At 45.5% G+C, this 16,148-nt stretch overlaps 1 protein-coding gene and 1 long non-coding RNA gene across 5 annotated transcripts in view; both read left to right on the top strand.

Annotated features, from left to right (window-relative positions):
• LOC115113552 (protein MTSS 2-like) overlaps window positions 1-9,066 on the top strand; it is a 74,717-nt gene extending 65,651 nt beyond the window's left edge. The window contains exons 10-15 of one of the 4 annotated variants that reach the window (XM_065013015.1): window positions 119-251; window positions 950-1,024; window positions 1,486-1,635; window positions 2,129-2,305; window positions 2,732-2,897; window positions 3,139-9,066. In XM_065013015.1, the coding sequence (XP_064869087.1) occupies window positions 119-251; window positions 950-1,024; window positions 1,486-1,635; window positions 2,129-2,305; window positions 2,732-2,897; window positions 3,139-3,914 (1,477 nt within the window). In that variant the 3' untranslated portion in view covers window positions 3,915-9,066. Of the gene's footprint in view, window positions 1-31; window positions 252-949; window positions 1,025-1,485; window positions 1,636-2,128; window positions 2,306-2,731; window positions 2,898-3,138 lie in introns of all 4 variants that reach the window. The other 3 variants (XM_065013014.1, XM_065013017.1, XM_065013016.1) reach the window with 3 other exon arrangements.
• A 1,526-nt stretch (window positions 9,067-10,592) lies between these two features.
• LOC115112801 (uncharacterized) lies at window positions 10,593-12,335 on the top strand. The gene is made up of 2 exons (XR_003861027.2): window positions 10,593-11,854; window positions 11,934-12,335. It is a non-coding gene; the product is annotated as an uncharacterized LOC115112801 (long non-coding RNA).
• Window positions 12,336-16,148: the final 3,813 nt, after the last annotated feature.

Raw genomic sequence — 16,148 nt, 5'->3', positions numbered from 1 at the left:
ACCCTGTCACCCTGGCCCCACCCCCCTGCAGCAGTGTGAACAGCGCCCACAGTAGCGCCTCTCGCTCCTCCGGAGGCTCTCAGACTCACTCACCCAGTTCGTCCTATCGCTACCGCAGCCTGGCCCAGCCGCCACCAGGGAACGCTCACCGCCTCAGCAGCGTCTCCTCCCACGACTCAGGCTTCATATCACAGGACGCCAACGTCTACTCCAAGCCTCCCTCGCCCATGCCCTCTGACATCACCAGCCAGGTATGACTGCCGTCACAGATATGTATGGTATGACTGCCGTCACGGATATGTATGGTATGACTGCCGTCACGGATATGTATGGTATGACTGCCGTCACGGATATGTACGGTGTGACTGCCGTCACGGATATGTACGGTGTGACTGCCGTCACGGATATGTACGGTGTGACTGCCGTCACGGATATGTACGGTGTGACTGCCGTCACGGATATGTACGGTGTGACTGCCGTCACTGATATGTACGGTGTGACTGCCGTCACGGATATGTATGGTGTGACTGCCGTCACGGATATGTACGGTGTGACTGCCGTCACGGATATGTACGGTGTGACTGCCGTCACGGATATGTACGGTGTGACTGCCGTCACGGATATGTACGGTGTGACTGCCGTCACGGATATGTATGGTATGACTGCCGTCACGGATATGTACGGTGTGACTGCCGTCACGGATATGTATGGTATGACTGCCGTCACGGATATGTACGGTATGACTGCCGTCACGGATATGTACGGTGTGACTGCCGTCACGGATATGTACGGTGTGACTGCCGTCACGGATATGTACGGTGTGACTGCCGTCGCTGCAGTGCTGAAACGTAGCTCCGCCCCCTCCTTGGTTTTATTTCCTCCACTCTTCTGCCTGACGTCTCTTGGTTTTGCATTCATTCTCCTTCTTGACCTCTCTTCCTTTCTGTAGAAGTCATCAAGCTCCGCATCCTCCGAGGCATCCGAGACCTGCCAGTCAATCAGTGAGTGCAGCTCTCCCACAACGGTAAGTACAACAGCTCCCTCGCTCTCCTGTCCTAATGTGTGGATCTCCCGTTTCTTTCTGTCACACGATTAACTGACTTTGAAAAATAATGTGAATACACTATAGCCGTGCTCATTTTAGTTGTCTGGGTTTTGCATACTGTAATGTTGTTGTATGAGAGAAGCTGGTAAAACTGACCAGCTGGATTCTCTCCCTAAGTATGTGTACTTCATCAGCCCAGGGGAACTTGTGGTCATCTGCTCTGTCACCGCTGATTTCTTGTCTTTGCCCTCTTCTGCTACTCATACACTTTGTGTGTGTTTGGGACTGCAGATGCACGTACTTGCGTGCATGCACCTGTGTGTTTGTGTATGTATGTATGTACGGTATGACCCAGAGGTCACATCACAAAGGCTCCTCCCATAAGCCTTTGGCGTTGATGGACGCTCTGACGATCACGATCTTGTCTCTCCGTTCCGCAGTTTGGCTCGTCCTTCGCTACCTTCCGTCCTGCTCTCTCTCACACTGGCTCCATCAGGCCTCTCTCTGTCATACTTCCTGCGTCCCCACCCTATAACTGCTCCCCTGGATCCAACACTACCTCTCCCACATCAAAGGTTCCTTGCTGGAAGGTTTGTTTTCATCTGCACACTTTACTTTGCAATTTTTGGTTATTTATTTTTTTGGGTTTGTTTTAATTTGTGCTTCTTGAGTTAACGCTTATTCACCAGGTTTTTCTTTTCATTTCACCATCTGCTTAACTCATTCATGACTTCATTACTTTGCTCCCTAACCTGTGTGCCTTTTGTGTTGTCGTTGGCCAACAGTCTCACCCCCTGGTGTCAAATCTCCTGTGTGGTGATTTGCTAAACTGAGCAGGCCATGGGTGGCACCCATTTCACCTTTCGAAGTCTCACAAACTCAAAAGGCTTCTAACCAATAAACCCACTCATCAACTTGGCCCAATACCAAACACTCACTCGCACACAATGAGGAATCTCCCCGCCCCCACACTGTACCCAGATGAAAGGCGTCAAACTGCTGGATAGTGGACGGGTCTCTCTCATTAGAGAGTTCACTCTGTTGCTTTTCACTGCTTCTTATTAACAACCCCCACCTCTTCAGGATTGGTCCAAGGCAGGATCTTATGAGCAGCCATTGGCTGCCACGCTTCAGCGGCGGAAGGAGCCCCTGGATAGGCTGAGGGAGAGCGAGGTATCCCCGGGCTCCCAGGGATATGCTGGTGCTCACCCAGACGATGTCCAGAGGCCCCGAATGACCCCCGCCACCATCGCTGCCAAGGTAACAGAGATTTACCTCACAATGGTGTGAATACAAGACACATTCAGCTATATCACAACTGTTGTATTTTAACCTCAAATTGGATTTTGGTGGTTATAGTCTGTCCGTTGTGCTTGGTAGTGGTCCCGTGCTCCTACCGTATGATGTGTTTTCTAAGGCAATTGATTGCGATACAGTTAGATCCTAGATTGCAATACGATTCTGGAAACCTTGAACTTAGTTATCATCCTAATCATGCGTTAGTCCCGTGTTAGTCCACTAGTCACGTGTAGCTCAGTTGGTAGAGCATGAAGCTTTCAGAGGAAGGGTTGTGCGTTCAATTCCTATGAGGGACCTGTATGAAGAAAAGTACTCTGATGTACGCGCTCTAAGTTGCTCTGGATAAGAGCGTCTGCTAAATGACAATGCGTTGTTGCTTCCTCCCAGCACGGCGAAGAGGTGTCTCCAGCAGCCAGTGACCTGGCCATGGTCCTGACCCGTGGTCTCAGCATGGACCAGCAGAAGAGCAACAGGGACTCCCTGCAGTACTCTAGTGGCTACAGCACCCAGACCACCACGCCCTCCTGCTCCGAGGACACTATCCCCTCTCAGGGTACCACTCTGACACGTGCACTCCTTCTCTCGTAGAGTAAACACCAATACATACAGAAGTCAACCTCACTTACATTAACCAACAGAGAATGCACTCGCTGTCCTCTCTCAAGGTAACAGACATGTACTATACCCACTCACAACTTAAAGAGTACACACATCCCTTTACTTGGTAGCTCTCCACCGAGATGCAACACTCTGAATAGCACACCACATCCCTCCCATCTTTCTCTCTCCCCCAGGGTCGGATTATGACTGCTACTCTGTGAATGGAGATGCCGAAGGTGAGGCGTCAACTGACTTTGACAAGTCCTCCACCATCCCCCGCCACAGCAACATCGGCCAGAACTACCGCCGCATGATCCAGACCAAGAGGCCGGCCAGCACCGCTGGTCTGCCCAGTGGGGCCCAGGGCGGAGTGCCTGGAGGGGGAGGGGGCATTGGGACCCCTGGGACTGCCACCATCCGCCGAACCCCATCCACCAAGCCGGGTGTGAGGCGCACCCTGTCCAACGCGGGCCCCATCCCTATCCGCCCACCCATAGTGCCAGTGAAGACACCCACGGTGCCTGATGCTCCTGGGGGGTACCCCGGGCCTCCGGTACGTGTGGGCAGTGAGGAGTGCGTGTTCTACGTGGCGGATGACTCCTCCCCCAACACGTTGGAGTATGTGAAGGCCTCTCCCAAGCGTCTGAGCCTGCCCAACACAGCGTGGGGGTCTGGGGGAGCGATGGAGATGAGTGTGTATGTCCAGCACGGCTCTGAGGAGGACCAGATGATAGCCGCTAACCGCCACAGCCTGGTGGAGAAGATAGGAGAGCTGGTGGCCAGTGCCCATGCCCTTGGGGAGGGACAGTTCCCCTTCCCCAACCTTCCTGATGACCCCCCACCTGGCCCGGCCCCCCAGCACGACCCCCAGGCCACCGGGTCAGGCACCGACGTGCTGGTGTCCATCCGCAGGGGTGTGCGGCTCCGCAAGACCATCTCCAACGACAGGTCAGCGCCCAGGATTTTGTGATGGTCCACAGCGGAGCGGAGGGAGCGCAGCCTGCACCCACCGTGGTGCCCCAACCACTACATACAGTACTGACACTGTAGTAAAGAAGTGAATATGACAACAGAAGATTACAAAAAAAACAAGTTTTAATTAGAAGTAAATGATAAATAATAATAATAATGCTGATAATGAAAAAGTAAAGGATGAATAATAATGACAGGCTCTGGCCACTATAACTCTGTCGTGTCTGGGCGCATGTTTGTTTAATTAGCACCACCATCACCATGGGATCCTCAGACTGTATATAGAGACGCTGTCTGGACTGACTGCCGAGTGAGAGACTGTTTATAGGGACCTGGACTTCCAGCCACCCTCTCCACCTCCTCCCACAACCCCCCCACTCCTCACCCAACCTCTTACCCCCCCATTCTAGAGTAAAACAGAGGGAAGCAGGTGGCGGAGAGACAGATGAAAAGTGGGGTCAATAGGGGGTCCCATCTCTCCCTTTAGCTCGGGCCACAAGGCTCTGACAATGCACTGTTAGCTTTAAACCATGGCTAACCGTGTGTGTGTGTGTGCGCGTGTGTAAGAGGTGGGCAGAGTTCTGCTGCAGGTCAGCCGGTTGTATTTGAGGGTAGGGCTTCTCTCCTCTGTGTCGTTTGTTGTTACCCTCACACGGGGCACACACTGGCTAAATCAACGTCGTTTCCACATAATTTGAATGAAATGACGTTGGACCGACGTGGAATAGACGTTGAATTGACGTCTGTGCCCAGTGGACTGTTTTTATTGTGACATTTGATTTCCTGTTCCCACTGTATGAGAAGCTACAAAATGAAGCCAGGCGTATATATTTTCTAAATCCAGAGAGAACATGTGAATAAGAAATGGAGCAATAAATGTGTTTTATTTTCTGCTTGCGGAGTGGAGGAGAAACGGAAGCTGTTATCTTAGGTTTAGGTTCTCTTTTTTTAACTTGCAGGCAATCATCAGGCATGCTCAAGTACACATGACAGTGGCTGTCTAACTCTGGCCATTGTCTTTTCTCGAGTCCTGGCCTGATGTGTTAAAAAAAAACAGAAAAATCCTAGAAAACTGAAGCACTTTGAAGGTTAGTTTCTAGTGTGACCACTAGGAGTCAGTGTGGTCACGCTATGTGATGAGACGAGGGTGCTGGGGGACTGAGACAGTTGGTTGTCATGCGGTGTGCTGAGTGCGTGCCACAGACCAGTGAGTGAAGCAGTTCAATTGGTGAGAGAATAGGAAGATCGAAAAAGGAAATGATAAAGAAATGTGGGAAATGGGAACGGAAGGTTACGCCATTGGAGGCATGGTTATGTACAATGGGTCCATGCTGAAAAGGTTGAATTCCAAAAAAAACTGATTTCTAATCTAGATCATAACATTTATGTAAAGAGGGGGATGGTAAAGCTGCTGTACTAGTCATCACCTGTTGTGAGTCTCAAACATGAGATCCATAGCTCATGTGAACCATGTGCAGCCTTACTCGGGAGCTGGCTTTGCTAAAGACATTAGAATGAAAGTGACTATAGAGAAACAGTGTGGATAATGTAAGGGGTTGCCAGAAGAAGAAGGCGGATATTTATGTTTACAGAGTTCGCTGGAAGAGTTGCTGCAGCGGAGAGAGATGGAAGGAGCATTTCACTGCCTGTTCATACTGTAAGCCCGAGTCGAGAGTCAGACGCACAGGTGGACGTCAAGACTAGAAACTGTATGAATATATAGTAACCTTTCAGAAAATTATGTTGCCATATTTTTGCAATAATGTTACGCTGTAGTCTTACTTTTGTCAATGAAAAAAAAATAATTCCACAGAACAATGGATCACAGTGATATAGGATCTGAGCAGGCAGAGAGAGCATATTATTCTGACCGTTGTACTGTAGGGTAGTGATGAACTTCATGGATGTCTGCCCAATGCTCCCTAGCAGTGAATGTTGATGTCCTCACCTTGACGACAATGACCATTACAAAATGTATCTCGATGCTTATTTTGCTTAAATAGAGCACTGTTTTAGAAATGCCTGTGGCTGTTTTAAAGCGAGGGTCTGCTTTGAGAAGATGAGAGAAACACCTGGTATTGTAGAATATCGCTCATCTGCTGGAGTGCTGAAATAGTACTTCCGCAAGGAGCTCTGTAAGAGGGTATGTGTGGGTGTGACGCGGGGTGGTGGAGGAAGGGGAGAGACCAGCAGTCTGGTGGGCGTGGCCCAGGGTGGATGTGACCTCCCGTGGCACAGTGCATTCTCGACCAGAGGATGCTCATCCAGAGAATGTCTGCAAAGCACAGGTCAGAACGATGTATATTTATATATACATATATACATACATATACTGTTTAAGAAGTTGAACACTAATTGTACAGGTCAAATTGCTAGAATTAAAAAAAAAAAGTTTAACTCACTTTACTTCACATTACTGAAGAAATGTTTACTGTCTTTTTAACTGTGCAGACTTAACTCTGGCAATTATTCTGTTCCAATTTCTTGTCATGCTTGAATTACTCTGCTTCATTCTGATTGTGTGTGATGCTCCTTACCGTTCCCGAGACCCCAACTATGTAACCATCACTTCTATCAGAGCATTAGAGCGAGAGAAAGACAGGATGTGGCACAGAGACAGACAGACCGAGTGAGACTGGGCCGTTTGCTAGTGTGTGTGTGTTAGACTGAGAGGACCCCTACAGAGGAACTACAGGGATGTCAGTCTTGGTTGTCTCTCTGCCTGGGATGAGGTGACACTCTCCAAGACCCCATGGTGGATGACTAGCAGTCACCTCACTCCCTCACACCCCCACAGCTGGGCTGTCTCTGGGTATGTGAAGGCCTCTCCCTCTTTCCTCACCATCACTTGCTTCTCGCCATCCTCACACTGGACAGAGATGTCAGTTTAACGTCTAGTTTCGATTTACATTTGGTTGAGTTGTCATCTAACAATAATTCAACATTAAATCTTTTTTTTTTTAAATTATGTTAAAAGTTGGGTGCGAAAAAGACGGATGCCCTGGCGTTGATGACTTTTTGCACATCCAATTAGTTTTCAAAGTTGATTCAACGTCAACGCATAGTATTTTGGGGGGTTGGAATGACGTGGAAACAACGTTGATTTAACCAGATTTTGCCCAGTGGGCTATCCCCACTTATACTGTCAATAAATGAACGTGTTTCTTTTTAACCTCTTATCCACCACAACCCCAACTTCTACTAGCAGCTCACTCCATAGCTTGCATCAGCATCAGCTCTTAAGCCAGAGCCAAGCCCAAACTCCTACTAGCAGCTCACTCCATGCTTGCCTCAGCATCAGCTCTTAAGCCAGAGCCAAGCGCAAACTCCTACTAGCAGCTCACTCCATGCTTGCCTCAGCATCAGCTCTTAAGCCAGAGCCAAACCCAAACTCCTACTAGCAGCTCACTCCATGCTTGCCTCAGCATCAGCTCTTAAGCCAGAGCCAAACCCAAACTCCACACAGAGGACTTTGACTGAAACACTTTCCCGCTGGGTGCTAATGCAAGGACAGGGAATAACTGTGTCGTCACAATAAAATGCTAGTTTCACATTAGAAGAACAACACTTCCGTGAGAACATGATATGATGTCTCATGCTGGCTGGATTATAGCTAATGAAATCATTTAAATTAAACCTTAGCTTCACTCTAAGTGAGTGTTAATTTGCGATAAGTGCCCATGTGACTTCTCTCTCTCTCAAATCGGGTGAGTTGTTTGTCTGTGTATCCTGCTGCGCTTACCACGGGTGGTGTGTCCATAGTGTTAGCGCTGTCGTGAGGGGAATGGAGCAAATGGGTTGATGGGAGTGTTTTAGCATAATACACTTCTCTTCATGTCGAGTGAGGTTTGCACAGTGCTGTGTAGAGATGCATTTTTCACTTCCGTGTCTCTGCAATACAGCCTCGGTCGCAAATTACACTTATTTAAATAGCTTTTTGCATACTTATGCAGATCACTTTCACAATTTCAATAATAGAGAAAATGTGCTTTCATTGCCTTGTGAGTTTCACTGTGTGTGATTTAATACTCCCCCCGCTAAGCTATATAGAAATAACAATGGAACTCATTCATAATGTAGGATACTGGATATGTAACAGGAGTCTATAGGTCTCATTGGGTCTCCATGATGCATTGCCTAACACAGGTCAACCTGTCCTCCCCTCTTAATCATGGATAAGAGCTTGGTTAATCATCCTTATTACTGTAATAACATTAGAAAGTGGATGACTGTATGCCTTTAGTCTAGGCTGGTGTTAGTGTCGACCAATGCGCACAGCCGTTCTGTGACCTTGCAAATCACTTTATGCCGTTGTAAGGTGGCCAAACAGCCCAAGCCCCTCTTCCTTTAACTATCTTATAATTCATATGTTCAAGCATATGTCAGGGCAAAGATTGAATCAAGCTGGGTAGCTGTGGGCTGTAGGTCATGTATGGAGGTTATACTGTACGTGGTCTAGGAGTAGTGTGTTTACATTGTCTACAGGTGTTGCGTTGGTGTGTCTTCGTGCTCATGAAGTCTACCCTGACGTATGTTGAGGATCTCTGACACTGATGGAGAAACAGACTCTGCCTCGACACAAGGTGGCTACACGCCCACTCTCCCACCCACACACAGCCTGTCCCCGTCTATTTAAAAAGACCAACAAAGTCACCCCACAACGATATCACCATCCGTTAACTCAACTCTGTCAGCTCCTGAGATGTAGTCAGGCAGGGAGGTGACGACTCGCGTTTCCAGGTGCCATGGTAACAGAACTGTTCTCTGTGGTTTCTTCTCTCTTCCTCTTCCCAAAGCCCAATCCAATATTAAAGCTAAACCAATGCATCTATGAACATGACCCATGCCACAGTTTTTATGAAGTCATTATTTTCATTACGGTATTGTGAAGAGATATGTGCGCATATGTTTTTTTGTACAAAACCCCCTCCAATGGAGTCACGTAACGCTACAGGTGCTGTTTTCTGTCTTCTAATTTCTCTCATCTTCTCTAATTTATTGTGCCCTTTTCTCCAAGGCTGTTTTGCCTCTTTCGCTGATAAGTTTTTCTTTTTATATTATTCATCCTTTCAATTTGGTTTAGTCACTGCTAATGTAACAAAACGCACTGTGATGATTCCTGTATTAATAAAATATGTACTTAAACTGTGCACGAGTTTGAGAGACGAGTCCTTCATTTGGCATTTAAAAAATGTGTTTTAGCGGAATAAACAGCTCTCACTGTTAGAGGTTGAGAGTTGATAGGTAGAGCCAAGCCTTTGTTCCGTGTTTGGTCGACAGGGGGCGCCAGAGTTCTGCTAGGACTAACACTGAAGATGCTTTAGAACTCAGCAAGACTGATTCTGATTACAGGAGGGGGATGTCTGTCGGTAGCGCCAATTGATGCGTGTATGTCACCCAAAACTTCAATTAAGTTCAGCAGTAAGTCTAGCCTCCTGTGCCAACACGATGCTCAGTGTAGCTTGAAATAACAGAATGACCAGAGGGACAGAATACTGAAGTGTTGGTCTGTCTGGTTTATTTGGTATATATGTCATCCCAGTGTTACTGATAGGAGATCATGCAGAAGCTCATCACCAGCAGCATACCACTGCTGGCTTGCTTCTGAAGCTAAGCAAGGTTGGTCCTGGTCAGACCCTGGATGGGAGACTAGATGCTGCTGGAAGTGGTGTTGGAGGGCCAGTAGGAGGCACTCTTTCCTCTGGTCAAAAAAAAAAAAAGCCCCTGGGCAGGACACTGGACACTGCCCTGTATAGGGTGCCGTCTTTCGGATGGGACGTTAAACGGGTGTCCTGACTTTCTGAGGTCATTAAAGATCCCATGGCACTTATTGTAAGGGTGTTAACCCCGGTGTCCTGGCTAAATTCCCAATCTGCCCATCACGGTCACCTAATAATCCCCAGTTTACAATTGTCTCATTCATCCCCCCCTCCCCTGTAACTATTCCCCAGGTCGTTGCTGCAAATGAGAACGTGTTCTCAGTCAGCATACCTGGTAAAATAATGAATGAATAAAAAAATACTGGACTCCACACAAGGAGTTTGTGACGTAAGTACATGGAAAAAAACAGTCTGTCTTCATTAAACCACTGACAGAACAAGGACGAATCCCCTTTACTTAATGTCATCTCCCTAGCCACCATTTAAACCACACAAAGGGAACTTTAATTAAAAATAAGTGGGGTACAATTAAGCTGAGAACGCCCGACTTTGAAACTCATGGGGACTTGGGGGCCTCCGCCTGAGTGAGACTATGGGGTTTCATGTCTGCTGTTCTTTGCTTCCCATTTTGTTGAAACTAATTAAATGTTTAAAGGTACAAGTTGAGCTTCACTAATAGCAAGCTGGTGGAGGAGATATTGAATGAGGTATTTCGTTGTAGTTGAAGACCATGAGGGGTAGTAATTGTGGGGTATAGGGTGGGATGCTTTGTCAAAAAATATATTTTACAACTACATTCAAAATTCGCGACAACAGGCTTTTTGCCAGACTTCAAACTTCCGTCTAGCCTACTACTTCAAAGATCACAACTTGAGGAACTTAGAACAATTCAGAGTTGTGAAATCAATGCCGCATTGTGTCATGCATATCAGTAATACAGCCCACACCCTGCAAGTTGACGTCTTTCATAACCAAACCTGATCAAGCGAGACACTTTGTTTACTTTTTAAAATCTTCTGTGGTCTCATTCATAAAACATCTTAAATTTATACTTGGAACTTTGTCGTAAGATCATTTGACGGCGTGCTTACATTCGGTTCATAAAAGACACTGAGCATAAACTACCTTGCTTACGCAGGTTCTAAGAAGCCATTTGTAATTTACGCACCTGTGATCTATAAATCTCAAATTGACTTAGAATTGATGGCACCTGAACGTGCCTTACAATCAGCGATTCCCCCTTAAAGAATGCTAGCACAAATGAGGGTTTAGTCAGGAATAGCCATGGACCAAAAGAGAAAAGCTAGCCTTTTGGACTTCGCGATCACGGCTGTGGTAGGAGATTGAAGACAGGCAACACGTATTATTCGGTGGACTTAATAGTGAGTTGACGAAGCCAAACGGGTATCTTGGGTGTGTCGCCGCTGCAGTGAACGAGGTGGGGCAGCAAGACAGAACTGTGGCTGATGTGAAAGAGAAATGGTCTGACCTTAAACTGCAAGGGGAAAAAATAATAGCCATACATAACCGCAGCATTAAGGCAACAGGATGGGGGCTGGCACGCCGGAGCTCTCCCAAATGGACCAGTGCATCGGGGCACTCATTGGTTAAAGCGCATACACTGGCACATACCCCGATGGCGACAGTAAATGTTTTTTTTGTTTTTTTTAAAGGTGTTTCTTCTATGTGAGCTCTTCTGCTTTATTTTTCATATGGTTTAATCCCAACTTTTACATAGTTTAGCAGGAACATCGGAAACGGTGAAGTCGGCACGCGAATCCCCTACGACTGCATCTGTAATGTCTGCTTCCAACTCTCAAACATGTAGATCCACAGAACGCAGCTCACCAGAATTCTGATCACCTGTTCACACACCTGTATGTCATTATCACACACTATTTAGTTCAGTTCTTTGCACCCCATCATTGTGCGGTATTATTTGTTTTGTGACACTTCTATTCGGAGCTCTGTTTTTCCCCGCAATCTAAAGCCTCCCGAGTATGATAGCCTGCTTCACTAACGACGCATTTTGCCTAGTCCCTGCCTGTACTTTCGGATATACTGTTATCAACCTGTTGCCTGATCTCCCAGACGATGTTACTAGCATTTTCCCTGCTTGTACTGTTGCCTCTTTGGACCCCCTGTGTATGGCCTTCTGCCTGCCCCTAGACCCAGCTACCTGCCTCCTCCTGTGGTCCTTTACAAAAAACACCTGCTGCGCCCTGCGCTTGAAACCAGTTGTCTCCCATCGTGTTCATTACAGCATCACTGGATAACGGTAAGTAATTAAGAGAATGTGTAACTGTGGTTGTCAGTAACTTTTATACAATACACTGATTTTATTTTAATTCACATAGAAATGGAGGAAACTGTGTTGCAGCCCGTGTGTCGGGTTGAGGGTGGCCCCTCCACCCAGGGAGAAAGTGCGTGAGGCTCCCAAATCAGCAGGTGCTAAATGTTTGGCCACAGGTGTGGAGGGTCTGTGTGCCGGTTCCCAATCCGTGAGGCCCCGGTTCCCAAGCATCGCAGACCCGCAGATGCCATGAGTGAGGGAATGTTTGGCCACAGGGGTTGAGGGTCTGTCCACGTCTACAGTGTGTGTTGACCACCTCAGTCCTGCAAACCCAGGAAGTGTTGAACACATTGGTTGGGCAGATTGTGACTGAAGTTGGAAGAATACACAGGGTTTTACTTCATGTACATAATGCAATTGATGAATGTTTTCCACTACGTTAATAAAAAAAAAATGATGCTTTGTATATTGTCTGGCGTTCTGTTTCTTATCGCAAATCTCTGAGCTCCTATCTCACTGCATCAGCTGGGGCAGGTGCTCCATTGGGTGGTGGGTTATGAGGCTCTTGGGTGTCTCTTCTACTCTCCATGCCTTAGGGCTATGTTGTGGCTCACACCACATGCCAGTATTATGCGTGTCACCTTTGACTGGGGAGGGAAACCATTCATTAAACAGGCAAACCTTTTTTTATATTTAGGTTTGAAATTGCACACTCCAATGTTCTTGTCAAACTTGCACTACAGTTACTGAGATGTCCCCTTAATCTGTTCACATTTCGTTGCAATGATAGGACTTGGCTGATTCCATTAGTGTACATTTGCATTGCTACAAAACTTAACAAGCTTCAATGTGACATCTCAGTAACTGTAGGGCCAAGTTAATGACTATTTGGCCAGAACCTTGGTGTGCAATTTCAATAAAATGTTGGTATGTTGCAAGTCGACTAATTTAGTTTTCTATTTTTATTAAATGAAGTTACCTTCTGGCTTGTAGAGGAGTTGTCCACCTGATGCCTCAAGGCAATGACACCTGCCATTCAGCAGTCTGATGGTGCGCACTACAACAATCTTGCTCTGCTGTGGGCCTACTCTGCTGTGGCGCAGAATGAACAAGTGGTGCGTGGAGCATACATTGAGTAGTTGCACATGGGCATCGCAGATCTGAACACAACAGATACACTACTGTTCAAAAGTTTGGGGTCACTTAGAAATGTCTTTGTTTTTGAAAGAAAAGCATATTTTGATAAAATTGATCAAATGCAGTGTAGACATTGTTAATGTTGTAAATGACTATTGTAGTTGGAAGCGGCATTTAAAAAAAAAATTTGGAATATCAAGAGGCCCTTTATCAGTCACCATCCCTTGTGTTCCAATGGCATGTGTTAGCTAATCTAAGTTTATAATTTTAAAAGGCTAATTGATTATTAGAAAAGGCCAGCATGCCAGTCGCCTCTTTACTGTTGATGTTGAGGCTGGTGTTATCGGGTACTATTTAATGAAGCTGCCAGTTGAGGACTTGTGAGGCTTCTATTTCTCAAACTAGACACTCTAATGTACTTGTCCTCTTGCTCAGTTGTGCACCGGCGCCTCCCACACCTCTTTCTATTCTGGTTAGGGCCAGTTTGCACTGTTCTGTGAAGGGAGTAGTACACAGCGTTATATGAGATCTTCAGTTTCTTGGCCATTTCTAGCATGGAATAGCCTTCATTTCTCAGAAGAATCGACTGACGAGTTTCAGAAGAAAGGTCTTTGTTTCTGGCCATTTTGAGCCTGAAATCAAATCCACAAATGTTGATGCTCCAGATACTCAACTTAGTCTAAAGAAGGCCAGTTTTATTGCTTTAATCAGTACAAGTTTTCAGCTGTGCTAACATAATTGCAAAATGGTTTTCTAATGATCAATTAGCCTTTTAAAATGATAAACTTGGATTAGCTAACACAACGTGCCATTGGAACACAGGAGTGATGGTTGCTAATAATGGGCCTCTGTACGCTTATGTAGATATTCCATTAAAAATCTGCCGTTTCACATTTATTTACATTTACATTTAAGTTTCCAACTACAATAGTCATCTACAACATTAACAATGTCTACACTGTATTTCTGATCAATTTGATGTTATTTTAATGGACCAAAAATTTGCTTTTCTTTCAAAAACAAGGACATTTCTAAGTGACCCCAAACTTTTGAACGGTAGTGTACTGTACATGTTCATCTACAGACGGTGCGCGGAAGGCAATGTGCGCGCAGTCAACTTCACCTATGACCCCTGGGAAATTAAATGAGCGGACAAACTTTTATGTTTTATGTGCCTGTTCATCAGCTGTAAATGGGAAACAAATGTATCTCGTGCTACATGCACAATACGCTGTAAATGGGAAACTAATGTATCTCGTGGACAATACTTGTAGAATCGGCTCGATCACTTGTGGCAGGATGCGGCTGAATGATATACCTGATTACAGCATGTCTTCCTTTCCAGATTAGGTGCTAAATCTGCGCACAAATCTAACAGAACATTTCTTGGGAGACCCCTGGATCATCACGTGCAAAAAAAGTAATTCCGGTCTCTGAAAACTCTCCGTTCTCATTAATGTCTTCCAATAACACAAGAACAGCCATGGTTACTTAAAAAAAAAATTGGACACACTATTTATAGAACATCGCATTCTGTTTTTAATTCAAAAACACTTTTCGTCTGCCAATTAATTAATCACACCTTTAATTGATCATTCCTAACAAACTGTTCATAAAGCTAATGCATAGTTCACCACAGGCTTGGACACGTAGGCGCCCCAAACTGCAATACCCCTACATAGCTAGCAGGAAAATAAGTCTAGACTTTGCGTAGAGATAAGATCATTTCCACGTCAAAGTAAGGTTTTATAAATAACTACGTATACGTGGTTTTCTGCATAAGTCATACTTAAAATCAAAATCCCTCAAAAGTCAGTTTTTATAAATGAGGCCCCAGGTGTTTTTCTGATTAACTTAATTCATATGCTACATTGCCAACTGTGAGGTTATCTACATTGAGAAATACTATTTTGTTTTTTAATTTCAACTGATGGTGTTCCTACTTTGGATCAATGTCTCATAAGTGCAGAGCAGTAACAACAGTTTCTTACTTGAGATAATGGTTCAGATGTCTTGTAGGCATACGCATACCCAACCTCTCCACACTGTTGCTACATATATGTCTCTGAGCTCCAGACAGACATTAAAAAGATCATAAACCAGATATAGCATCTTTTCATAACAATATAGCATCTCTTCATAATAACACCCTGCCCTACAGGCGGCTCTGGCTATGGAATGATAAGAGGCATAATTAAACTCCCAGTTTCTCTTAAATAGCAGTTGGCTCTCAAAGCTGTCTAAGTTGTCAGTTCTTTCAGTGCCTGCCCGTCTCTCTGATGTAGAAGGCAGTTTTATCTGTATGGAATGTCTCTCACATTCTCCATTAAAACACTTTATTTCAGCCCATTTGAGACACACACAGACAGACACTTTTATCATCCTGACAAAATGAATAACAACTGGCCCAGCCACAAGGCCACAGAATGACATGGTGCATCGGGACTTATTATAATGGTTCAGGATAAAATCATGTTTAAATGTATACATTATTGAAGAAGAAAAGATAGAGAAAGCAAGGTTGAGAGATGAAAGGAAACCTTGAGTGTGGAAATCGGAAAAGATGACAGAAAAATGGCAGGCACTTTTCTGCCTTTTCTCTTTGTCACAACACAGTTGTCATGCTAGCAGAGATTGGTGGCTGTTTTCCCTGCAAGTCCTTAAAATATTAATACAAAACAATGGAATATATTGGCTCACTGTGAAACTAGCAATATGCCTTATCTTACTGAAAGTCTAAAAGAGAAGCATGGGGATAGGAAGAAGAAATGGTGTGCACTGTGCACATAGGTTGTGCATCACAGGGAGAGTGACTGAATTATACAGGGAGAGAATGTAGGCTAGTATGTGAAAGGTAGAGCGGTTTAGATACGGATGGAAGTAGAGAGGAAAGAGAGCAAGAGGAAGAGAAAGGTTGTAGTCAGACAGCGGAGGAATCCCCCAGTGCAAAGCTATGGCGGCCAGTCTGAAGACAGAGAAATGAGTGCGCTGACATCCCATCATCACCTTCCTCTCTCTGCTTTGCTGGCTTCAGCTGTCATGAGGCTCGGAATGGAAAAAAACGTTTTTTGTGTCTTTTGGAAATCTATAAGAGCAATATACCGTAACTTCTGCCCTGCTCGATATAGTTCACACCATAACC

Source organism: Oncorhynchus nerka, linkage group LG28 (genome assembly GCF_034236695.1).
Source record: "Oncorhynchus nerka isolate Pitt River linkage group LG28, Oner_Uvic_2.0, whole genome shotgun sequence".
In the NCBI taxonomy this organism is placed as follows: Eukaryota; Metazoa; Chordata; class Actinopteri; order Salmoniformes; family Salmonidae; genus Oncorhynchus; species Oncorhynchus nerka.
This window is presented reverse-complemented; position numbering and strand designations above follow the sequence as displayed.